A 26,752-nucleotide genomic window follows, 5' to 3' on the forward strand; every position below is an offset into this window, starting at 1 on the left:
TCCCATTTATCCAATACAAGGAATTCCATATCAAGACCCGTGAACAATCTATGATTGAATACTTATGACTCGGCGCTATGGTACCTGTAGGGATGAGAAGACAAGAGAGAACAAAAATGCATAAACTTAAACTAGAATGCATCTAAGAAGTATGAAAATTAGAAAAGAAAGAAACAAAATATGCAATATTTTTGACATTTTTATGCAATTTTTATGAATGACCTAAATGACTTACTCTAAATGCAACTATGTACAACCTAAATGCAATAAAAAAAATAAAATATAAGAATACCTCACCCCAAGCTTACAATGAAGCATTGTCCTCAATGCTTAGAATGAGAGTAAGGAAGGATCATACCGGAATCAAGGTGGTGGAGGCCGGCAGGAACGGTACGGAAGCAACACATGGGTCATACAATGATCTGTTGGTGGAGTTCTTGGCCGCCTAAATACACACGGATGAAAGCTTGGTCGCACAAAGGAAGCATATGAAATGGTTTGAAATTTTTTTATGAAGTGGCATGTTTGTGCGGGTACCCTCGCAAACTTTGCACGGGTGGGGGGCAGCCACGCGCACACATCAGAATACATCCTGTGTTGGGGTAATTTTTGAGCTCGGATTTGCGCGGGTAGGGTTGGGCCGCACAACGTTTGCGCGGGCACCCGCACAAATTGCAGATTTTGACATTTTTTGTAATTTTTCACTCCACAAGCTCCGGTTTTCTTCCATACTTTACCAAGATCATTGCTAAACCTCAAGATGCTTATATTAGACCAACTTCAAGCCTAGAAACATCAAAACTTCAAGCGGAGATTATTTATTTACAATGCATTTATTTAACATCTTTGCCAAGACACAACCTCGCTTCCGTCAACCTTCGTAAATCGGGGTTTCCAATGTTACGTTGTCGAATTCTCTAATGTCAAAGCCTTCATAATATGGTTTCAAACGGTTCCCATTCACTTTGAAGATTTAGTTCATTTCCAAACTCTTGATTTCAACCACACCATGATCAAACACTTTTATAATAATGAAAGGTTCGTGTCATCGAGATCGTAATTTTCACGGGAATATCTTTAATCTTGAATGATAAAGAATAACTTCTTGACCTAGAATAAAGTGTTTTTGGGTTATGTGCTTGTTATGAAATGCCTTTTTCTTCTCTTTGCACCTTTTGAACCTTATAATTATCTTCTTCTTGACCACTTCCATCATTGGAGGATTTAATCTTCTTTGAACCTCTCTCCTAGGCTTGCAATAATCTCCCATAAGTATCTTATATGTGCATACATTAGGGCTTATCCTGTTTATTGGCTCAATCACATCAAACCGATACAATGGAGAAATGTTGCTAGGGTACCTCATTGCTTCAAAGATGTTGAAGTGAATGATCTCTCCATCAAACTCCATAGTAATTTTTCCTTTATGGACATCAATGATCTTGTGAGCAGTATTCATGAAAGGTCTTCCAAGAAGGATCATAGATGCTTTGGAAGGAGTCTTCTCTTAAAGATCAATGACATAAAAATCCACGGGAAATACTAGTTGATTAACTTGTACTAACACATCCTCCAACACTCCTCTTGGAGACACGCTTGACTTGTCCACTAATTGAATGATTACTCCCGTTTCTTCCAAAGGTCCAACATTAAGAGATTGAAAAACCGAATATGGCATCACATTGATCGAGGCTCCAAGATCTAACATGGCACTTTCGACATGCAAATCACCAATGGTACAAGGGATAGCAAATATTCCCAGATCCTTGCATTTAAAGGTAACTTCTTTTAGATAACCGCGGACACGTTTGCATTGACTTGAATCTTTTCATTTTCATTGAATTGCTCTTTTTGGTGCACAAACCCTTGAGAAAATTTGCATAACTTGGAATTTTCTTAATAGCATTCAATAGTGGAATGTTGATTTGGACCTTGCAGAAAGTTTCAAAGAATTCATTTTCTTCCTCTTTTTTCTTTGAAGCGGCTAATCGGGAAGGGAAGGGTGGTGGTACGACCAATGGCTTAATGGTCTTGTTGGAAGATTCAAGTTGCTCAATATTTGTCACAACCGGTGCCTTTGGAGGAACTGCAACATTTGTAGGCTCAACAACAATAACCTCATCTTCTTCTTCTCTTGAAACTCTTTTGGGGTTGCTTTCTCCAAGGTTTTTCCCACTTTTCAAGGTTATTGCACTCACATTGGAGTTCTTCTCGGTTTGAGAAGGAAGTTTACCCCTTTGTTCCATCTTGGTGAGAGTGGTAGCCAAGTCTCCAATTTGTGCTTGAATATTAGAGAAAGTGTTCTTGGTCTCTTGTTGAAATTGGGTTTGGCTTTGAGCAAGTGAAGTGACAAGATCTTGAAGGCTCATTTGGTGGTTACCACTTGATTGGACTTGTTGTGGAGGTTGTTGATAATTTGGAGTGGGATGAGATACTTGGGGATATGGAGGTTTTTGTGATGGGTATTGAGAAAATTGGGGTCTCATCATAACATGTGGTGGGTTTTGCTTTGGTGGGTATGGGTTGGTTCGGTTATTCCTCTAATTTGGGTTGTAGTTGTTTTGAAATCCCATGGGTCTTAATTGGCCTTGATATCCTCCCATTGCATTAACATCCTCTGGTTCACTAACAAGTGAGGGACACTTATCCGTATAATGTCCCGTCATTGCACAAATACCAAACACCATCAATTGTTGACCACTTCCCACCACCATTTGACTTAACACATTAGTCAAATCCAAGAGCTTTGATTCCAAGTGTTGGGTGTTGCTAGCTTCACCAACCACTTGTGGGGAATTTCTCTTTATTTCATTTCGAGTCCCAAAATTTCGTTGATTTTGAAAATGGTTCCAAAAAGTGATCTTATCTCTTGAGGTTTCTTCTTGAATATGTCACCACCACTTGAAGCATCAATCATCATTCGATCTTTTTCATTCATGCCCTCATAAAATTGTTAAAGAAGTAGTTGTTCGGGAATGTTGTGTTGAGGACAACTTGTACACAAGTTGTTGAATCGCTCCCAAAAATCATGAAAAGTCTCATTGTCCCCTCGACGAATCCCCAAAATGTCACTTCTTTGACTTGATATCCAGGAGGTGGGATAAAACTTGTTATTGAAGGCTTTGAGTAACTCTTTCCATGTGTGAATAGATCCTGATGGTAAGTTGAATAACCACTCTCTAACTTTATCTACCAAGGTGAGCGGGAAAGCAGTTAGCTTGAAATCATCCAATGTCACATGTTCGGGCAACATGCTAACACATATCATATGAAAGGACTTCAAATACCTTTGAGGATCTTCTTTATCCAAACCATGGAACTTGGTGAGTTGATGTATGAAACTTGACTTCAATTCAATTCCTTGACGGTGTGTGGGATAAACAATACCAAGAGGTGTGTGAGTAACATCTGTCTCCATCATTTGTGTAAGTGTCAAGTCTTGAGGGGTATTGGATGGATTGGGGTTATTGGGATATTGTTGCATGTAATTGGGAGGTTGTTGGTAAGGTGGGTACGGGTATGGTTGGGGATTATACATTTGTGGCGGATAAGGTTGGTAGTTAGGGTAATGGTTGTAAGGAGGTTGTTGTTGTGGGTACATTGGTTGTTGGTACATTAGAGGTTGTGGTTAATGAGGTTGATTTGGTTGATGTGCTTGTGGTGGTTGAACTTGAAAAGCATTGTTTTGAGGTTGGTTGTTTTGATAGAATTTTTGGGTTTGTAGTTGTGGTTGTTGATAATTGGGTTGGTTTTGAGGAGGGGCTTGATTCCAAGGTGGCATATCTATGAGAGGTTGTTGTTGTTGTTGTTGTTGTCTTGGTTGTTGGGGTGGGGTATTGGCATCTTGATTGTTTGGGTTTGGGTTGGGATTGTGAGGTGGAGTGTGATTCATGGCTATGTAGTTTTCAAACGGAATCTCTTCGAAGGAATGAACAACAATTGGAGAATTCGGTTCATTGTCGGTATCACTTTAAGTATGAACTTGATCTTCTATGTTGATTAGTGGAGAAGAAGAAGAAGCTTGAACAAGTTGTTGTTGCTTTGCTTGTTTGGCTAACTTTTTCAACCTTTTTGCTTCTTTTTCAATTTCCGGATTGTAGAGTAGTTCACCGGTTCTTGTAGACATAGGCATAATCAATCAAATAACAATAACCAATTTCCCCGGCAACGACGCCAAAACTTGGTGGGATGTCAAGTCCACCAAGCAAATTACACCCTTTGTTTGTAAATAAAACGTAATATAATGGTAAAAAGGGGGTATCGATCCTCGGGGAAATGGTTGTATTTAATTACCAATGCAACCTAATAGAACTAGTGTAAAACTAACTAACTACAATTAAACTAAAGGGGAGGGGGGGGGGGATGTTGTGATTACTTGAAAACTAAAAGACTTGAATAACTAGAAAACTTGCAATTAAGCACAGTGATGAGATGCTCAAATATTGGAGAGAATTGGTAAACCAAGGCAATTCAACACAATGAACATTTGTGTGTTTATCATTAGGATTTAATATGAAGCTTATCATTCATCCTAAATTGGTTATAGCAATCATGAAGCATGATATGCTAAGATTCCTCATAAGTTGTATGGAGGTTGGGGAAGCCCACAACACACCTTCTTAATCAAAATAAAAAATCCAATTGAAGCAATTGAACCCAAGAAATTGACTAGCCGTAAGAATGAAGGAATCCCCAATTCCTAGAGGATGTCAATGCTTACGCATCCATAAAGGAGTTATGATTCATAAGCTAGAGATGATTTCTACCATCATAAAGCCCTTGTTCTAAGTAAATTCAATGATTCAATGCTAAACCAAAGAAATAAACCAACAATTGCTTATTCAAGTACCAAGCTCATGATCAAAGAATTAAACAAGCATAGGAATTATGAACTAGAATCATAGACATAAGATTAATGATAAATAAGTATAAATCCTTCAAAAACCCACAAACATTCAAAGGTTTTAGCCAAGGTCTACCAAAATAGAGAGTTTAGTCACTCATGGCAATAGAATAATAATCACAAAAGTCTAATTTCATAAAGAAACTACCAATAACTTGGAAATATGAAAAGAAATGAGTTTCAAGCTCCAAAATCGCCTTCTTCTAGTCTCCAATAGTGTAAAATCGAAGTGATAGCTGATAGATCCAACCCCCAAGATAAATGGTAAGCCAAATGACCAAAATGCTCAAAACTGGGCAGTTCCGCGAGTACGCGCGCGACGGAGATTCCACCCACGCAAGTGCTGCTGGAATGCTATTGGCTCATTTTTCCTCCACTAACCATCCTATTACCAAAGATTCCCTTGGTCCCCTCCATATCCCACGTGATTCAAATTAACCAATCATCTTCTAGCTACAAATAAGGATGTTCCAAGCCTAAAATAAAGATCCATGACCCATCTTCACAAGCCCACTTCATCCAAGTCCTTAGCCTTTTAAGCCCAAATTTCCTTTAATGGATCCGCAAAGCCCAATAATGCCTCGGAAGCCCACAAAGCCTATTTCCAAGCTAAACCATAACCGCAACAAGCTCCAAAACCTACAAAATACCTCATGCAACATAAAAAGTCCCCGATATGATCCATAATAAAGAAAATAAATAAAATACAATGCAATAATTATAAAAAGATCTAAAAATCTAAAATAAACTAATAAAAATAAGGAAATAAAATAAGTTGTCGGTGTATAATCAGACCTTTGCTTTCCTGCGATCCTCGAAGTACTTGAAACACATATACCCAACAACTATAAGCACGAAGCTTAGTGAGTTCCATAAGATATCTTAGATAGCACATCACATAAATAGCTATGGGTTATCAACAACCTTGGAGACTACACGAAGTCTCAGCGGGCAAACAACACACCTTGTGGGTTATCAGCAACCCTGGAGACTACCAGAAGTCTCAGTCACACATAAACAACATAACACAATAATAACAGCTAGACCCAATTGGTCATCACAAATACAACTATTCTACCACACAGGTAAGAATAAGTGAGGAGACGCGCTTGATATTGATGACTGATAAATCTCACTCCCAAACTGTCAGAACTAGATTCTGCCTAGTAAACACAATAAGTAACCCTAATCAATTTAGTTCATTATCCTGACTCACAACTCTAGATCCTACAAATACACTCCTTGAGGGAAAAAAGACCATTTTTCCCCTTCCATGGTCCAAAACCTAAATCTTTTACTAAAGTTGAAAGTCAACATGCCCAACGCATACGCTGGGCATACGCTTCCTACGCGTCACGTGCTCCATGAACGAGATGGGTCAGGGTCAGGCCTGGCTATGTTGGGCGTATGCTATTTGATCCCAAACTTAACTTCTTAACGTCTTAATCATTAAGACATGCAACCCAAATTCAGATCGGACCTCAAAAGAATGTCTTAAAGCACAAAGTTCATAACTTTAAGCCTTTGCATGGTTGAATTATGCTTAAACCTTAAAATCCTAACTTATACCATACTCAAAACCACCACACTCTTGCATGGAAAGAAAGGGATCTTCAAGCACGCATTTTTATAATTCTTGTAACATCCCAAAAATCATGACCAAAATTTTCATTTTTATTTATTGAAATAACCATAGTTATCAAAATCATTTCATCCAAGAACATAAGTCATAGTATCAAACCAGAGTATCACATCAAAACTCATATCAATATATCAGAGTAAAAACATCCCAGGCTAAACAAAATGGTGTGTGTGCTACAGTCATCCCGAGCTCTTCCCCTTGCTACTGGAAGTACCTGAAACCAAAACTGAAAACTGTAAGCATGAAGCTTAGTGAGTCTCCCCAAACTACAACATACCATACATATAATAACATAATCACATAATAGCATATCATGGGCCTTGCTAGCTTCATTGGGCCCCGCCCGGCATCGGACTGAAATCCAGCATTGGGCCCCGCCCGACATCAGACCGAAATCCGGCATCAGGCCTCGCCCTGCATCGGGCCCTGCCCGGCATCGAGCAAAGCTCGGTATACATATAAAAATATCAACAAATACACATAAATGGTCACATAACATAAACATATAAACATTCCTCGGGCCCCGCCCGACATCGGACCGAAATCCGGAAGCATACAAAAATTCATCAGGCATTTCCTAACATCATACAGTGGTCCAGAAACATACCAAACATACACATGCAAAATAACGAAGACATCAAGCATACAAACATTCCTCAGGGCCCCGCCCGACATCATATCAGAATCCAAAAACATATAAACCTACATAGGGCACTGCCCAGCATCGGACCTTCTTCTAAAACATACTAGCATACATATATGGGCCGACATTGGTGCCTTCGACCCATTCATACAGGAGGAAAACTCACCTCACTGTCGGAAGATAGTTGAAACGTCTTTTCCCGGAATCAGCTCTACTCACTGCCTGAATTAAAACAACCCCTTAGATACCATTCCATATTCATAACCCTTGAGGGTCAACTGTGGTCAAGTCAAAGTCAAAGTCAAGTCCAAGTCAACACTCTGAGTTGACTCAACTTGTCGAGTTTACCCTTCAACTCGTCAAGTTCTCATGAATCATAGAATCGTGAAATCGCGATCTAACTCGTTGAGTTTTCCTCCAACTCGCTGAGTTCCTCTTTCTCAACAGAAACGAGACTTTCCTAGTACAACTCGTCGAGTTCCCTTGTGGACTCACAGAGTTCCATTAACAGAATCGTGAATGTTCGACCAAAGTCGTCGAGTTCCTCTATGAACTCGTCGAGTTCCTTGCATTTCTAGACTATTCAACCCTTTCCTCAGATCTAAGGTCTCAGAATATAGAGCTAATTTGTTTCCATAGCATATTTCTATAAAGTCGACAGCTTGATGGCTTTGCATGCCTCAAATAGACGCAATCTCGAGATATGGAAACCTACTTCTATGGACATGGTCTCTTCTTGGAAAAGAATGGGTTTAGGACCATTTTTATGAATCTAAGGACCAATTATCACTGGAAATGAAAGTCTTTAGCATAAGAACTATGAAGGTTATCATGTTTCCAACAATGGGGTCAAAAAGACCCATAAAACAAGCCTAAGAGAGATATAACCATTTAATCATCAAGTTAGGGACTTTTTACCTCATAAAGTTGCCAAAGATGGACGAGATCCCAGATCTAGAGCTTCCCCTCAAGCTCAATGACCTTCTAGTTCTCCCAAGTCCTGCACCAAGCACAAAAACACACAAAATCCACTCAAAACCTCAAGTTTCTCACCAAGGAGCTCATAATACGATTTAAGGTTTTAGGGAGGTTGATGAGAGCCTGAGGGAAAAGATTAAGTCCTTTAAATAGGGTGAAAAACCCTGGAAATTAGGGTTTCATCCCAGCCAGTCTACTCATCAAGTAGGTCACTTAAACCATGCGGTTCTGACAATCTCTACTCGACGAGTTTGGGGCTTCAAACTCGTCGAGTTGCTCTATAAATATGAATAAATTATAAATTAAATGCATACCAGGAATCAGGAATTACAATTCTCCCCCACTTGTCTCAGATTTCATCCTCAAAGTCTGTTGCCTCAAATAACTTTGGATAATGCTCTCTCATCTCCGCCTCGGGCTCCCAAGTCCACTCTGACCCCTTATGGTGCATTCACTGCACCTTCACCAACTGTACAACCTTGTATCTCAAGGTTTTTGTCTTGCGATCCAGAATCGCCACTGGTCTCTCAATGTAGTTTAGGCTATCATCTACCTGGATATCCTCTAAAGGCACAACTGCGGAGTCATCCACCAAGCACTTCTGCAAATAGGAGACATGAAAAGTGTTGTGGATCTGGTTGAGCTCTACTGGAAGATCCAAACGATAGGTTACACAGCCCACTGGATCCATAACTATAAAAGGACCGCCCTGCTTCCTGAACCGGATGACACCTTTCCATGGTGACACCTTCAGGAGGACCATATCCCCTACCTGAAACTCTAGGTCTGAACGACGATTGTTGGCATAGCTTTTCTGTCGACTCTGAGCAGTCTGGAGTTTTCTCCGAACCTGCTGGATCTTCTCCGTGGTCTTGAGTACCACCTCAGTACTCCCCATGACTCTCTGATCGACCTCGCCCCAACAGATTGGGTTCCTACACTTTCTCCTGTAGAGAATCTCAAAGGGAAGTCGATCTATGTTGGCATGATAATTGTTGTTATACAAAAATTCCGCTAAGGGAAAATACATATCCCAACTACCACCGAAATCCAATACACATGTGCGCAACGTATCCTCGAGAGTCTAGATCGTCCTCTCACTCTGCCCATCAGCCTGAGGGTGAAAAGTTCTGCTAAAGTGAAGAAGAGTACCCATCTCATCATGAAACTACTTCCAAAACATGGAAGTGAAATGAACATCTCGGTCTAACTCAACCGACACCGGCATTCCATGCATGCCACCACCTCCCGAATGTAGACCTCGTCCAACTTCTCAGCCAATATTCTCTCCTGGATAGGGATGAAATGAGCACTCTTGGTCAACTGATCCATGATGATCCAAATCAAATCTGCTTCATGTGCGGTCCTGGGAAGCTTCGTGCTAAAATCCATAGTGATATCTTCCCATTTCCACATGGGGATATCCAACGGCTGCATCTTGCCATGAGGTCGTTGGTGCTCGGCCTTGACTTTCCTGCAAGTCAAGAACCGCTCCACATACGAATCTATATCCCACTTCATGCAGGGCCACCAATAATCAGGGCAAAGATCCCAGTACATCTTCGTCGCCCTGGGATGGATGGAGAATCTCAACTTTTGTGCCTCCTCCATAAGAACTTGTTGCACTCCACCCCAGTACTGAACCCAGACCCTCTGATGTAGGGTCAACAACCCATGGCTATCATAAATGAATGGGGCTCCCCGTGCTACTCCTAAGTCTTGGAATAAACCAAGATATCGCCGATGAAGACTATCACAGACCAGTCCAACATCGGCCTGCACACGCGGTTCATGTGGTCCATGAACGTGGTAGGAGCATTGGTGAGCCCAAACGGCATCACCACGAACTCATAGTGATCATAGCAAGTCCGAAAGGCTGTCTTCTACACATCATCGTCCCTGACTCGCATCTGGGGATAACCAGATCACAGATCAATCTTGGAGAACCAAGATGCACCCTGAAGCTGGTCAAATAAGTCATCAATCCTCGGGAGGAGATAACGGTTCTTCACCGTTACCTTATTCAGCTCCTGGTAATATATACACATCCGATGTGACCCGTCCTTCTTCTTCACAAATAGAATCGGGGCTCCCTATGGTGAACTGCTCGGCCTGATAAATCCCTTATCTAACAGCTCCTGCGGTTGTATAGATAACTCCTGCATCTCGGGAGGAACCAACCGATATGGTGCCTTGGCTATCGGAGCCGCACCAAGGACTAGGTCAATCCTAAACTCTATCTGCCTCTCCAGAGGTATCCCTGTAAAATCCTCTGGGAACATGTCCGAGTACTCTCGTACGATTAGTAACATCATGCACTGTCACCTTACCCTTGTCCCGGGTATCCATAATATAGGCGACATAACCTGCGCAACCCTGTTGAAGGTAAAGTCTAGCTCTTGCTGCTGAACACAAAGTCAGTCCACCTTGCGGCCTCTCGCCCTGAATCACCAAAATTCCCCCACTTGGGGTCCGAACCCGTACTAGCTACTGCTCGCAGTTGATCACCACCCCATTGGGGCTCAACCAATCCATACTCATGATAACCTTATTCCCTCGCAGGGGAATGGGGACTAATTCCACAGAGAACTGCTAATCAAACAACTGTAATGTACATCCCAGTTGAACCCTCACAACTCGGACGATCCTATCATCTGCTATCTCTACATCAAGTGGATAGTCCAGCTCCCCTAGAGCTCCCACAAATCGCTTACCGAGCGCGAGCGACACAAAAGATTGGGTAGCCACCGAATCAAATAATACCAGAGCAGGTATACCGTTCACAAGTAACGATCCTATAAAGAAACACATAAACATAAGCAATAAATCAATATAAATAAAGACATAAGGAGAAGATACATACCCGTCACCACATCGGGAGCTACACGTGCCTCTTCTACTATCAACTAAAAGTCCTTGCTCTTCGCCACAAGTGCCTCCGTCCGGCCCTGTCGGCCATCCATAATCCTCAATGCAGCAGGAGCGAGTGCTACCACCTGTCTTGCTGCTAATAAGCTCGGGCACTAGGACCTCTTTTAATTGCACTTGAAGCAAATCAGATCTAATATTGTGGTGGCAGCAGTACAATCCCTGCTGACATGACCTGTTCGGCCGCACTTAAAGCAACCCCAACTGCCCGCCCTGCACGTCCCCTTCATGCATCTTGCAACACTTATCACAACAGTTACGACCCTGTTGGCTCCTCGATCGGTGATCTGATACCTTGGGCTTTTTGCCCGCACTCCCTGTCTAAACCCCATCTAGTTTCCTCTTCTTCTCCATCTCCAAATCCAACTCCCTTTCCCAAGCCCTCGCAATCATATCCTCCAGCGTCTTGCAACTGGGTCGACTCACAAACTGGCGAATATCACTCCGCAACATCTCATGGTATCGGGCCTTTTTTCATCTCCTCGTCTGCCACAAACTGCGGAACAAGAAGGGCCCTCTCCCTGAACATGGTGGTGATCTCAGTCACCGTCTCAGTAGTCTGCTGGAGATCCTGGAACTCCCTCGAAAGCTGTTGCACCTCAATCACAGGTGCAAACTCGACCAGGTTAAGGGCATCATCACCAATCTCATGCCCAACCTCCTCCCACCAGTCATGTGCCTTGTCTTTCAGGAGATAGGAAGCAAGTCAGACCTCGTTCCCCTCGGGACATCTGTTGGTGCGAAAGGCGTTGGTGACATCAGCCAACCACCTTCTGCTAGCAATGGGGTCCCGAGCCCCATGATAGTCTGGAGCTCCACAAGCTCGGAACTCCCTGAATGTCATTATGCGTGCTCCCATCATGGCCACCATCTCGGTGCGGAAAGCACTCAACCTCTTGTCAAGAAGCTCCAGAAGGCCATCCTTGACCGTACCAAAGATCACAGGAGTCTGGTCCAATATACTACGTGTGATCTCAGATGAAATGAACTCCCTCATCTGATCATCGAGGTGCCCGGCTCCAGAGCCCGAGCCTGATCCCTCACCGGCGCCAGATCTGCCAACTGGTCTAATGTGTAGCGTCACCATACTGAAAATACACCATAAAAAACATCAGAATACTCATCATAACTCGAGGGATCTCATAGACTACAAGTTCCATGGGTTCATCTCAACCTTCCTTGATTTGAGTACGGATCCTCTGCTTTCAGTAGTACAGGCCCATACTACCTTCCACATCTGTCCGTACTTTCCTCAACAACTGCCTTGACTCCACCAAGTCCCTTTTGCTACTTCTACTCTTTGTGCTAATCTCATCCTAGGCTTTCCCTAGGGTAATCTCTGACCCACTCTCCGCCATCAGCTGCATAAGAAGTCCGTGCTATCTCCCCCTAACTAGCTCGCGAATACCATTACATATCACTAAGACCAGATAATTCTTCGAATGAGAGGTCCTACCCTACAATGGTTAGACTCTGACAAGAGCTATGAAATATAGCTAAACCTAACCTTCTGAAATTATTTAGTCCTTGTAATATGTAACTTAACATATTTGCTTACTATTTAGTTAAAGATAACCAGGACTCCTAAAAGCACAAAGCAAGCAGCATTCGAGCATTGAGTAAACAAAACCAAGCATGTCCTAATCAGGCCATCATATCACTGACTAATCAGTACTAGCATGCAGTTCAACAAGCTCATACAATAGGCATACAAGGAATCCTTCCTAGATCCTTAGCCCTAATCTAGCATGCAATTCTCATACACATATAACAGGAATACAAGGCATCCTTCCTAGATCCTTAGCACCCAATCTAGCATGCAATTCTCATAAGCATATCATATCATAACAAACATGTATGGTAATTTGGGAGAACTTACTTGAGCTCGGCTGATTATATGCACCACACCCTTTTCTCTTTTCAAAATCCTTTTTATAAAAATGGTTTTCTTTCAAAAACTTTATACCAAATCCTCAGTTTGAGTTCGGACATACCCGAGAGTATTCCTAAATCCCTCAAACCAAGGCTCTGATACCAACTTGTAACATCCCAAAACTCATGACCAAAAATTTCATTTTTATTTATTAAAATAACCATTGTTGTCAAAATCATTTCATCCAAAAACATAATTCATCATATCAAACCAGAGTATCATATCAAAACTCATATCAATATATCAGAGTAACAACATCCCAAGCTAAACAAAATGGTGTGTGCACTGCAGTCACCCTAAGTGCTTCCCCTTGCTACCGGAAGTACCTGAAAGCAAAACTAAAAATTGTAAGCACGAAGCTTAGTGAGTCTACGCAAACTACCATATACCATACACATAATCACATAATAGCATATCAAGGGCCTTGCCCGCTTCATCGGGCCCCTCCCGGCATCGGACAATGTCCGGCATCGGGCCCCGCCCGGCATCGAGCAAAGCTCGGTATACATATAAACATATCAACAAATACACATAAATAGTCACATAACATAAACATATAAACATTCCTCAAGCCCCACCCGACATCGAAACAAAATCCGGAAGCATACAAACATTCCTCGGGCATTGCCCGGAATCGGATCGTGGTCTGGAAACATACTAAACAAACACAAGTAAGAATCACGAAGACATCAAGCATACAAACATTCCTCGGGCCTCACCCAACATCAGTTCAGAATCCGAAAACATATAAACCTACATCGGCCACTACCCAGCATCGGACCTTGGTTCGAAACATACAAGCATACATATACGGGTCGGCATTGGCGCCTTCGACCTGCTCATACAGGAGGAAAACTCACCTCACTTTCGGATGATAGCTGAAACGTCTCTTCCCGGAATCAGCTCTACTCACTGCTTAAATCAAAATAGCCCCTTAGATACCATTCCATATTCATAACCCTTAATAGTCAACTCTGGTCAAGTCAAAGTCAAAGTCAACGCTCCGATTTGACTCAACTCGTCAAGTCTACGTTGAGTTCTCATGAATCACATAATCATGAAATCGCGATCTAACTCATCGATTTTTCCTCCAACTCACCGAGTTCCTCCTTCTCAACAGAAACGCGACTTTCCTAGTACAACTCATCGAGTTCCATTAACAGAATCGGGAATGTTTGACCAAACTCGTCAAGTTCCTTGCATTTCTAGTCTATTCAGCCCCTTCCTCAGATCTAAGGTTCCATAATATAGATCTACATTCTTTCTATAGCATATTTCTATAAAGTCGACAACTTGATGGCTTTGCATGCTTCAAATAGACCCAATCTCGAGATATAGCAACCTACTTCTATGGACATGGTGTCTTCGTGTACAAGAATGGGTTTAGGACCCTTTTTATGAATCTAAGGACCAATTATCACTGGAAATGGAAGTCTTTAGCATCAGAACTATGAAGGTTATCATGTTTCCAAAAATGGGGTCAAAAAGACCCATAAAATAAGCCTTGGAGAGATCTAAACTATTAATCATCAAGTTAGGGACTTTTTACCTCAGAAAGTTGCCAAAGATGGACGAGATCCCAGATCTAGTGCTTCCCCTCAAGCTCAATGACCTTCTAGTTCTTCCAAGTCCTCCACCAAGAACAAAAACACACAAAATCCACTAAAAAATGTCAAGCTTCTCACCAAGGAGCTCACAATATGATTTAGGGTTTTAGGGAGGCTGATGAGAGGCTAAGGGAAAATATTAAGTCCTTTAAATAGGGTGAGAAACCCAGGAAATTAGGGTTTCAACCCAGCTGGTCTACTCGTCGAGTTGAGGCATCTCAACTCGTCGAGTAGGTCACTTAAATCATGCGGTTCTAACAATCTCTACTCGACAAGTTTGGGGCTTCCAACTCATCGAGTTGCTCTATAAATATGAATAAATTATAAATTAAATGCATACAAGGAACTAAACGTTACAATTCTCCCCCACTTGTCTCAGACTTCGTCCTCGAAGTCTGCTGCCTCAAATAACTCTGGATAATGCTCTCTCATCTCCTCCTCGGGCTCCCAAGTCCACTCTGACCACTTGCGGTGCATCCACTACACCTTCACCAACTGTACAACCTTGTTCCTGATCAAGTTTTTCATCTTGCGATCCAGAATCGACACTGTCTCTGAATGTAGTTCACGTTGTCATCCACTTGGATATCCTCTAAAGGCACAATTGCGGATTCATCCACCAAGCACTTCCGAAGCCGGGAGACATGAAAAGTGTTGTGGATCTGGCTGAGCTCTGTTGGAAGATCAAAATGATATGCCATACAACCTACCCGCTCTGTAACTCTAAAAGGACCGATGTACCTGGGGCCCAACTTGCCCTGCTTCCTGAACCGGATGACACCTTTCCAAGGTGACACATTCAGGAGGACCATATCCCCTACCTGAAACTCTAGGTATGAACGATGCTTGTCGGCATAGCTTTTTCTGCCGACTCTGAGCAGTCTGGAGCCTACTTCAAACCTGTTGGATCTTCTCTGTGGTCTTGAGTACCACCTCAATACTCCCCATGACTCTCAGACCGACCTCGCCCCAATAGATTGGGGACCTACACTTTCTCCCGTAGAGCATCTTAAAAGGAGGTCGATCTATGTTGGCATGATAACTGTTGTTATACGGAAATTCCGCTAACAGAAGATACATATCCCAACTACCACCGAAATCCAATACACATGCGCGCAACATATCCTCGAGAGTCTGGATCGTCCTCTCACTCTGCCTATCATCACTGGCCTCTCGATGTAATTCATGTAATTATCGACCTGAATGTCCTCCAACGGAACTACCGCTGCCCCATCAGCTATACGCTTCCTCAACTGGGAAACATGGAAGGTATCATGAATTTGACTCAACTCCTCAGGTAGCTCCAACCGGTAAACCACCTTTCTCACCCGGTCCAACAAACTTAGGGCCCAACATGCCCTGCTTCCTGAATCGGATAACACCCTTCCAGAGTGATACCTTCAGAAGCACCAAATCTCCCACCTAAAACTCTAGCTTAGAGCATCATCGATCCGTATAACTCTTCTGGTGGCTCTGGGCCATCACCAATCTTTGTCTAACTAGTTGGATAAGCTCGGTCGTCTTGATCATTATCTCAGTGCTCCCCATGACTCTATGACCAACCTCGCCCAAATAAATAGGAGTCCGACACCTCCTCCTATACAAAAGCTCAAACGGAGGCATGCCAATGTTGGAATGATGGTTGTTGTTATACGAAAACTCAGCCAAAAGGAGATAGGAGTCCCAAATCCCACCAAAATCAATGTGTCAGGCACGCAACTTATCCTCGAGCGTTTGAATAGTCCGCTCGCTCTGCCCGTCAGTTTGTGGATGATAGGCAGTTCTGAAGTTGGAGATTCGGTTTTGCTTAAAGTCTCACCTTGGGAAGGAGTTATGAGATTTGAGAAAAGAGGAAAGATGAGTCCAAGGTTTATTGGACCATTCAAAGTTCTTTAGAAGATTGGGAACCAAACTTACAAGCTAGAACTACCAGAAGAAATAGATGGTATTCATAACACTTTCCCTGTGTGTTATTTGAGGAAGTTCACAAAGGAAGTTCCAGATATAATTCCAATTTCCGAGCTAAGGATGGATAAAAATAAGAGGCTAATTGAAGAGCCGGAGGCAATTCTTGACCGTAAGACAAAGTAGTTGCGACGCAATATGGTCAACTTACTGCTTGTGCAATGGAAATATACGAATGGGTCAAACCTCACCTGGGAAACGGAGAGTGAGATGATGAATCGCTATCCGCATCTGTTTGTTGATTCATGATTCCAGAACGGAATCATCCTAAGGGGGGTATAGTTGTAACGCCCGTGTTGCGAGGCTAAGAATTAATATGATGATGTAATAGTTAGGGTCAACAAATGTAACCCTTTTGAAGTAATAAAGAGGAATTACTTGGATATTATGTGAATTATGTGATTTTGTGTGCATTATACTTATTTATAAGTTATAATAAATTAAGAAGGAAAATAAGCGTAAAAAAATAAAATAATAGATAAACCCAATATCTACGAAGAAAGTTGTAGTGGTTGTGACAAAGATTCTGGAGATATAAAGAACGCCGCAATCCGAGTTATAACGAAGAAGTTATGATCTGGCGAAGTTTCACGACAAAAATAGCACTGTGTGACGTAAAAAGTGAGTTTACGATAAAGTGCTTTTTATCCTTAACGATCTAAACGAAAGTCATAGTATACGTTAAACCGAGAACGTGCATAAAAGGATTGTCCAAATCTGACTTCGTGTGAGGAAGTTATGAAATTTCTAAGATTTGGCATAAAAGTGTGCAACTCGGAGTTCAAATTTTAGATCGAGTGATTTTTAGCCGACACAACTTAAACGAGAATCGAATATCTCGTCAATAGGAGCTCAACGATAAAAATACAGACAAAAATGGATTTCGGATATGAATTTTTAACGGACTTTTCCTGTCCCAGCCTGTTAAAAATATAACTTTAAAAATAAATTCAAAATTAGTCGACAGAGTCTAAATGAAAGTTGTAGAGTACGTCTTCACCTACGCGTGGATATAAAGAACATTGAAAACGGAGCTCGTATACGAAATTTACGAATTTTAGAATTCGAGAATGGAAAATGCGAGACTGCCCAGCGAACACCCCACGTAGAGAAGAACGCCCCACGTACTCGCATACTAGGCCTCAGATCGTACACGTCTCTCCATCCAAAGTCTGATACGCAACCGTACGAACGCGTTGCATGCGCAGGTACGCCCTGCATACCCAGGAACGTGCAACGTTCCTCCACAGGTACGCCCTGCGTACTAAGGTTCATCCCAACTATAAAAGGAGGTGTAAGGCAGCCTTAAATCTCACACCAAAAACCCATTATTTCTCTCTCTCTCTCTCTCTCTCTCTAAACCTTCCAAAACACCCCCAAGCCCTAGAATCTTCCTAGTGCTAGAAGAAGACCCCATAGCGCCAGAAGGCTCCGAGAAAAAGAGCTTTTTGGCTCGGAAAGTTCTGCCCCCGCAGAGCCCGGTTTCTTGCAAACCTCTCGGTTTTGTCGAAGGAAATCATATTGTTAAGAAGCGAAGCGATGTCCAAGTTGGTAACACCACTTTATCAGGTGAGTGTATAGTCACTTTCATCTTACACATAGATATGAAGTATTTTATATAAATTACGTGCTATGTGTGCATATTATCTGTTTACCTGAGATCTACGCTGGATGAACGATTTAAATATTTTTTTATTATTTAAACTGTATATGTATTTTATATCTACAAATATGTTGGGTAAAACAAGGGTAGATGAAATAGCTGATGTGTGATGAAATAAAATGAGGACATGCCTTGATGTTTACGATGATCCAGTCATCTAGCAGAGTATAGATGACGACCACGGACTATTCTAGGCAGTCTAGTGGAAGGCTAGCAGGCTCGCAACCTGTAGGTGTTATTTGAACTACGTGTTCACCAGGTGTACTCCATCCCCCTCATGGTTTCCCTATCTGACATGTATTGCTGAGGAATCCCCAAAGCAATGTTGTTCACCCCAATGAAAAAATCCTCAGGCTAGGTCCCTTATAATTGATGCTTTAGGGAAGTAAAGTGAGGATAACGGGGATGGGTAATCGAGTTGAATGATTTGATGAAAATAATAAATTTATTTACCGTGGGTTGAAAATCCTATGTGCTCACCAGGCTCCAAAGCCCGACCCAATCAGTTTCTTATATTACAGGTAGTGACACAAGAGCATAGATGCTATGATCTGATGAGAGATTATAGATTATAAGCCAGTAGAAATAAATAGAATGTTGTAAGGCCTATGTTGTTTTTGTTTATGCTTTTGATCTATATTGACAATGACATCCCGAGGTTTGTAATGTAATGAAAATACATTTACACGGAAATGCTTTGATAAATTCTTATTCATATTTTTGGGAACAAATTCCGCAACATATTTCTTTAAAAGTATACTTTGATTTTCAAGTAAAGCATAAACAAATAAGTCTTTTCTGACCGTGAAATTGGGGATGTCACATTATAATACTTTATAGTATTTAAATGATTCAAGCTATTACTATTTATATATATATTTATATATTTATATGCATAAAGTTTATACATGTATATATGTTCATTAATTTGAAACATTCATTTTTATAGAAACGAGCACATTACACCTTTACATATATGTCAAACATAATACAATGACATTCATTAAACCTAGAACTTACCCACAAGTAAGTTAGGGCAGAAGTTATTCACAAATTTTTTAGTTAAGGTCTTTTTAGTGAGACGCTATGTTATTCATTAGCTGAGTATAAACACTTAGCATACCCTAACTACTATAATCATTAATCTTCGGAGCGAGATACATATGTATAGATCTATACGGGGTTGACATCCCCACCTGCAGTTGCTAGCTACAACCTCGACTGATCAATCGAAGAGGGTGATAGGTGTCTATAACTTTTACTACAACGTCCATTGAAGCGTTGTAGGGGTAACTTTCACTCACATAGCTCAGTTATAGGACTCACTAAAAACATTAACTAGAATATCTCTCTCTTTCACTATAACCATGGGCTTGGTTGCTTTCAAAACTATTTGAAGTATGGATTTACTTATACAAAAAGATACATTTTGGTTTTCAAGGATTTATTACCAACACAGTTTAAAGTATGAATTTACTTATACAAAAGATACATTTTGGCTTTCAAGGATTTATTACCAATATTGTTTAAAGTATGAATTTACTTATAAAAAAGATACATTTTGGCTTTCTATGATTTATTACCAACACAGTTTTATATATGGATTCACTTATACAGAAATACATTTTGCTCTTCTAAAGACTCATTGCAAACACTGTTTTGACTATTGTTATACGTACAAATATAATGTTTTTTAGACTTATTAAAAGTATTATTGCGGTTAGTAGAAATCCTGTAACGCTCACCAACCTTGTGTTGACCCTCAAAACTAAATGTTTTCTCAGGAAATCTTTAAACAAACATTCAAGACGGATTGGATTACAGGTGACCTAGTTTACTTGTTTTTGTATTATATGCCTACCTATTAAGGCAATTCATGTATTATTATTATTTGTAAAAACCTTGTATTCAAATATCAAAATGGAAATTGAATGTTATTTTGTTTATTGTTGTACTTGTGTTGTATATTCAGTTACCTGTGATCCATGAACTTAGTCACACAGCCCGGCGTGTTCCACTGCCTCGGCTGGGGGTGTGACATCGATTCCAAGTACAAATAGGCAAAACGAAAATATTAAGCTTGAATTAGTAAAACCATGTTCTTCCAAATTTCATCAGATAGGTATAAGTCAAATAGTAATAATCATTATCCATGTGAATTTACCACATGGGATTTGTGTTTTTAGATGAGTTGTTTAACAAATGGGTATGTTTTCCTAATTCCCTAAGTATGTTGAAAATGTTTTATCAATCTTTGTTGCCAATTTCAAAAAGTTTATGGTTTGATTAAAGATCTTAGCAGAACTCCCTAATGGGTTTCAATAAGCTAAAAAACAATCTTTTTGTTATTATAGTAAACGAAAGCGATTTTAGTATAACTATTATTTTAATACCGTTTTAAAAATACCCCACCAAGGATCCACTTACATGGATTAGAAAGATTATAAAGAACCATGTGATGTATAGATCACAACCTTTGAAGATTTTGATCCTACTTGGCAAGTGGGTGGTTGATGAAGATGGCAAAAGTCCAAGGAAGAGCTTCTTTACGATTATCCACTAACAAGTTCGAGTCACCCAGAATGCTAGTTCTTCACTTGTATTAAGTACTTCTTAAGTCTTTAATAACTAAACACAATTTAGTCTTAAAGGAGAAGCACTTAGAAAACCAACACTTTCACTAGTCCACTTTAGAGAGAAAGGGGGGGGGGAGGATGAACTTTCAGTAGAGAGAAAGAAATAAAAGACTAGAAAAAATACAAGCCTTACACTTTATTATATATTCACACTTGAGATCTAAAATCCATGTCTTCATTAAATAAGAAGGGATGACAACCTATAGGCATTGTGCATGCAAAAACAAGTCAAACAAGCAACATACCATCCACTTGGGATGGTTTGGGCCGAAAGTGAGGAAGGAGAGGGTGTGGAGTGTCTTACACTCTATCCCATTTAATACGTGTACATGTATTTATCCAATGAATTTGAAAAGGTCTAAAAACATGTACACACCATATTAAATCTTATCATATGATTAAATAGCTAGTTATACTCACTAGAAATATTATTTTTTTTATAAAATAATAATTCTCCAATTTAAATACAAGAGTTGATAGTATTTATTAATAATCAATTTATTATAAATATTCAATAAATTACTACTTGCTAAATGTGTGACCCTATATGATCATATATTATTGGCAAACATCATTCTAAGATGATTCTTGAGCATATAGATCCAACACTCCTATTGTTTAACACACCAACATAAACCATCATCACAAGATTAAAAAATTAAACCTTAATCAAATCAGCACAGGATATTGATGATTCATTCGTGATAATAGATGAAGACCTTTACTTATGGAAACTACCACAAACAACAGGGGTGAGGCTTTGATGTATCGGCGACAAGTATGATCAGGACATGGATGTTAGTTATATTTGGTTCATCGTAGGGAAGCTTATGATGCTTCAGTGGTGGATCTATATCGTTTTAACGTTTGGTGTGAGGATTTTACAGGGCATTTGAACTTAGTTTGACTTCCCTTCTCTTAACCGCCTGATCAGTAACTTTGGCCTTGTTGTTGCCTCTCTTATTTGTGGTCGCTTCCACTTTCTTCTAGATTCCTTTTTCGTGTGCTTATTCAACTTTGCTTTTCTTGTTATTAAATCTTATTACCATAGATTCTAGTTATGAACCCTAAATGATGGCCTCTAAACCTAATACAAAACTAAGGAAAGTCTACAAATGAAGTGTATGTATATGTGTATGGGGGAGGTTTGATTTGTAGGTGAAAGGCGAGGAAGAAGAATATGGGAGAGAAAGTCAAAGAGAGAGAAAGAGAGTCAGTGAGAGGAAGGAAAGCGAATGGGGTATGGGGTGGAGTGATGGGGTGACGTAAGCTAATTATTATTTTTAAATTAAAAAGGTACTAAATAAATATAAAAATGGAAAAATAAATTAAAAGATCAAAACAATCTTTTCAACTTTTTCAGGGACCAAAACCATAAAAAAATTTCGACCTATAAAATTAAAAGATCAAAACAATGTTGCAAGTTAACAAGATGTTGGATTCCACCTATAATTTTTTACAAACCTTAGGGACCAAATTTGTTGTTTACTCTTTTTTTTATATAAAATTTTGAGATTGGTATGTGGTTTGTCAAAACAAACTGAATTAGTACAACTATGAAGACGTCTATGTGTTTGGTCCTTTAACTGAGTGAAATGTCAATACTACCATTTTTAATTTAATTTACACTTTTTTTTCATATTTTAAATAATAAACTCTATTAAAAAAATAAACTTAAACCCTACCCCACCTTAACCCGCATTTTTCCCTCCCATTCTTACTCTTACATGAGGTGAAGACTACTCTCTGCCACTTTTGAACCTTCATCCTCCTCCCCAACAACCACCACCACCAGAAGATCGCCAAAAATATCAGAGATGAAATTTGGAAGGTCGCCGAAAAAAATGTTTGGTTCGTCGCGACCACATCTTGCCATAGATCTGGTCCACCAACTAAAACCCTACATCTTTAACCCCCCCCCCCCCTTTCTCTTTTCTAACCTAACTGTCGACCACTTAACCAGAAAATATTATGTGTAGGTGTTCTATCCCTAGAAATCGAACTTTGAAACCCTTGTCCTTTGTTAAGACTGGTTCATCAAACTTATAACCCTTTAAAACCATGCATTAAGGTGGCAATGGTTGGTTGCTAGTTCTTTGAGCAATGACTGAAGCTAGTGGTGTCGTTAGGGTGGAGATGGTGGCGACATGGTGGCTGAAGAGATGAATGAGTTGTAGGGTTAGGTGGGGGTAGGGTAAAAACTTTATTTATTTTTTAAAAATAAATTCAGTTTAAAAATATATAATAAATTTGAAAAGAGTAAATCGTAATTTCATACCAGCTACGCAAGAAAATAAAAACCACAAGGACCAACCACATAAAAAAATGGAACCATATAGAACAAGCATGCAAACATCTTCATCGTTGCACTTATTAAACTGTTTTGGCAAACCAGATGGATAATCACGTAATTTTGTCTTTTTTAATGGAATCAAATTCAAAATAATTTGGTCTTTCTAGGACAGATTCACAAACGATAAATTCAATTTAATTATATCACTTGACAAAAAATATTGAACCGTTTTAAGACCGATTAAATACCAACCCTAGACCGTTTTTAGTATTTAATATCCCTTTTTTTTAGCAACACGAATTCCCCTTTCTATTCCCCTTTTTTCTCAAATATAACAACATACTTTGACTTCTATAAAAATTCCCAAAGTCGAACCCTAAGTGGCTCTCGATTACGACGAATTATTAAAAAATTATTTTCTCCAAAATAGCATCTTACATTGGATTTTCCATAAGATCACCATTTACTCTTCAAAAATCTTTTTTTAGTTAAAATACTTTTTTTGAACGGCAAATATGATATATTCTCTAATTATTCTTAATACCACCTATGTCTCATGCGGTAAGCGGGAGTTGAACCCTCAATCTCAAGAAGAGAGCAACACCTAATACCAAGGGGCTAGAAGCCCTTTGGTACATGTTACATGGTCGCCTAATTTATTGTTTTTCTATCCTTCAAAATCGATGTATAATTATATGTTTAGACCCTCAAACTACAATAAGAATATAAACCCATTCAACTGAAACTTGTATATTTACTAATTCAATAGGCCCGTCTTCAGTTGAAATTATATTTTATGGATGTACATTCTCGAATTTCTCATGTGACCGAGTCTCCTCCATGTCCATTGCTCTTGACAACTTACAATTGTTTCTTCACACATGCAAACAATGTGAGTTCGTTTTTGTCATACACACATACATATCATACATATATATGTCAGACACATACATACATGTCGATGATGTCATATATACATGTCTGGATAACACATGTATTTGTTTTTGTTGTGTTGCAATTGTCAAACGGGGCAGTTGGTTTTACATAGTGATGTTACATTTGATGTTGATGTGGTTACATACATGTTTCTTCGTTTACATATTGATGGTGTTGCGGATACGTACATATTTTTTTTTATAGCAGAAAATGAACTGAACTATAGAGCAAAACAAGTATTTCTGGTAATACTTAAAAATGAAGCAAAAATCCAAATCAAGCCAAGAAATCTAGTTACCATGTAACATGAATTGGTTACGCAGTTTGTCATAAGAAAAATCGGTCTCTAATAAAAAAAAGTAACTTTCTTACCCCAACTAAAAACCATTTCCAAACATCTAACTTCATCCCAATCCGAAACTAGTTTTGGTTTTTCTCCCTTGAATTCAAAAAACTCGGCACTTTTCAGATCAGGAGTCATGATTCTCTTTCTGTCACCTTCATGCAATTCCCACTCTTCCCGTCCATAAAATTGCTATATCATATAAAAAAAAAAAAGCTAATGTTTTGAATTCTTGAAAAAAATGTTTATCTGCTGAACTGATTTTTCATATAATAGGTAAAGGTCCCCAGTTGTGATACATAAAAAAAATACCTTTTTGATGACCAATTTGAGAGACTCCAGTTTGGGATAATATTTGAGAATTCGGATGAATTCACTGAAATTGAAGGCATCAATTGTTGTGGTTAGCACCAGAGTCTTCAGATTAGATAGAGAAGGATCACGTGATGCATTAATACACTACAAGAACGACACTCCAAATTATTTTAACCAGAATGAAGAGTTGTGCATAAAGAGAATAAATAAGCATGTACCTGACTGAAGAAGTAAATGTCGGTTAACAATGATTCCACTTGAGAAATTCCAGGAAACAAAACAGATCTGATGTTTCCTTCCAATTCAGGGTCAATCGCAGCTTCCTTCAAGGAGTTTAAACATTCAAAGTACAAATTATAAGCTATATGACCTGTTATATCCAAATGCACAAGTTTTGGGCAGGAAACCTTAATGCTACCACACAGGCCCTCATCTTCATTCCCGTTAAATATGGTTAGCTTCTTGAGCTTCAGACATGAAATACAAAGAACACCAAGTTTATTTATGATGCAGTCATCCAAACTCAATTCCTCAAGCAATGGGCAGCTTTCTAGAAAACGTTTTACCAAATTGTCATCTTCCAATAAGTCAACACATTCCAATTCAAGAACCCTAAGGGTCGGGAACCCAATAATATTGGGTAACTTTAGACCACGTCGCGACAAATTCAACTCTAATACCTCCACCGAACCGCTGGTCACAAGACAATGGGGCATCTCAATATCTTCATAATTCTGGTTAGGGCAAAGCGTCAATTCAAGTTGTTTGACATTTCTCGTAACGGCGGCATGAATCCACCGCCCTACCGTCGACATACTGTAGTAATTTGAACAGGATAACCGAAAACTATTCAAATCGACAGATTTGTTTACAAAAACCCAATATAGAAACTCTTTGAATTCGTTTTTTTTCAATTTTCCTTCGTAATGTATGTGGATAGAGGGAACCGCAGTCCACAAATACCTCCATCGGCTGGACAAGATGCTGCTTCGAATTGTTTCTTTGGTGAAAAAAAGACGTGATAGAATCAACACAAGAATAGCATCGGGCATGCTACTGATAAAATCGACCCCATCTTCGCGTTTCAATGCCTTTGGTCGCTCTGATTTCTTCATGTAAAGCAAACTGATCTTCAAGACGGTTTCAATTCATTCATCGCTCATATATTGTATATTAATATTAAATAAATGTATTTCTTAATATATGAGATTGACAATTCCTTTTCTTAATTATTTTCTTTTTGATCTTTCATATATATATATATATATATATATATATATATATATATATATATATATATATATATATATATATATATATATATATATATATATATATATATATATATATACACCGTATTATGTCGTTTTGTATAATATATGGTTGTAGTCATTTAAAGTTCTTAAAAACCAACTTCTAACTTGATTTATTTTTAAAGTTTATAAAAAATTTACCATCATATTCATCTTACATAATTTTCATTTGTAATGTAATACTACATTCGTTTCGAATTAATTGTCCACGTTTGACTTTTGAAGTCTTAGTTTTCAACTTTGACTTTAAATATTTTTGTTTTTTATAGATAATACTTGATTAAAAAATATATTAATTGATTGTATTTAAAATGTCGTTTCATTGTTTTAAGTTTTATCAAATAATACATAATACAAATAAAAAATATTTAAGTTTAAAGTTAAAGAAAAAAACTTCAAAAGTTAAAAATAGTTAAAAATGGACAATATGTTCATTTATTTATCTATGTTTATTGAGTTATTTTTTTTCTAAATGGACATTATAGTTTATTGAGTTAAATACATTTAAAGTTCTAAATAGACAAGTCTAAATGAACGAACATAAATAAACTTTTGTTTTATTCGTTTATATATAAAGAAAACGAATATTTTTATTATTCATATCAACCAAATTCTAAATTGTCACAACTGGAAATTTTGTGTCATGTAATCTAA

General features: G+C 39.1%; 1 protein-coding gene across 2 annotated transcripts; it reads right to left on the minus strand.

Annotated features, from left to right (window-relative positions):
• Window positions 1–24,350: 24,350 nt before the first annotated feature.
• Window positions 24,351–25,968, minus strand: LOC145053340 (F-box/LRR-repeat protein At3g26922-like). 2 transcript variants are annotated; one of them, XM_079001376.1, is made up of 4 exons: window positions 25,193–25,968; window positions 25,004–25,108; window positions 24,783–24,929; window positions 24,351–24,662 (listed from the first exon to the last, which is right to left on the minus strand). In XM_079001376.1, the coding sequence occupies exons 1-4, from the start codon at window positions 25,898–25,900 to the stop codon at window positions 24,474–24,476; spliced, it is 1,149 nt and encodes a 382-aa protein (XP_078857502.1). In that variant the 5' UTR covers window positions 25,901–25,968; the 3' UTR covers window positions 24,351–24,473. The 2 variants fall into 2 exon arrangements, with proteins under 2 accessions (XP_078857502.1, XP_078857501.1); XM_079001375.1 differs by having other exon boundaries at window positions 25,004–25,966.
• Window positions 25,969–26,752: the final 784 nt, after the last annotated feature.

The sequence above is a fragment of the Lactuca serriola genome, chromosome 5, assembly GCF_051521515.1.
Source record: "Lactuca serriola cultivar US96UC23 chromosome 5, Lser_US96UC23_V15, whole genome shotgun sequence".
Lineage (NCBI taxonomy): Eukaryota > Viridiplantae > Streptophyta > Magnoliopsida > Asterales > Asteraceae > Lactuca > Lactuca serriola.

Bases quoted from the DNA above. Each gene is read 5' to 3' on its own strand.
- LOC145053340 (XM_079001375.1), bottom strand. From the start codon at position 25,900: ATGAAGAAATCAGAGCGACCAAAGGCATTGAAACGCGAAGATGGGGTC. The intron at 24,930-25,003 runs GTACATGCTTAT...TCGTTCTTGTAG, and splicing joins ACATTTACTTCTTCAGTCAG to TGTATTAATGCATCACGTGA. The intron at 24,663-24,782 runs GTATTTTTTTTA...TATATGATATAG, and splicing joins TCAAATTGGTCATCAAAAAG to CAATTTTATGGACGGGAAGA.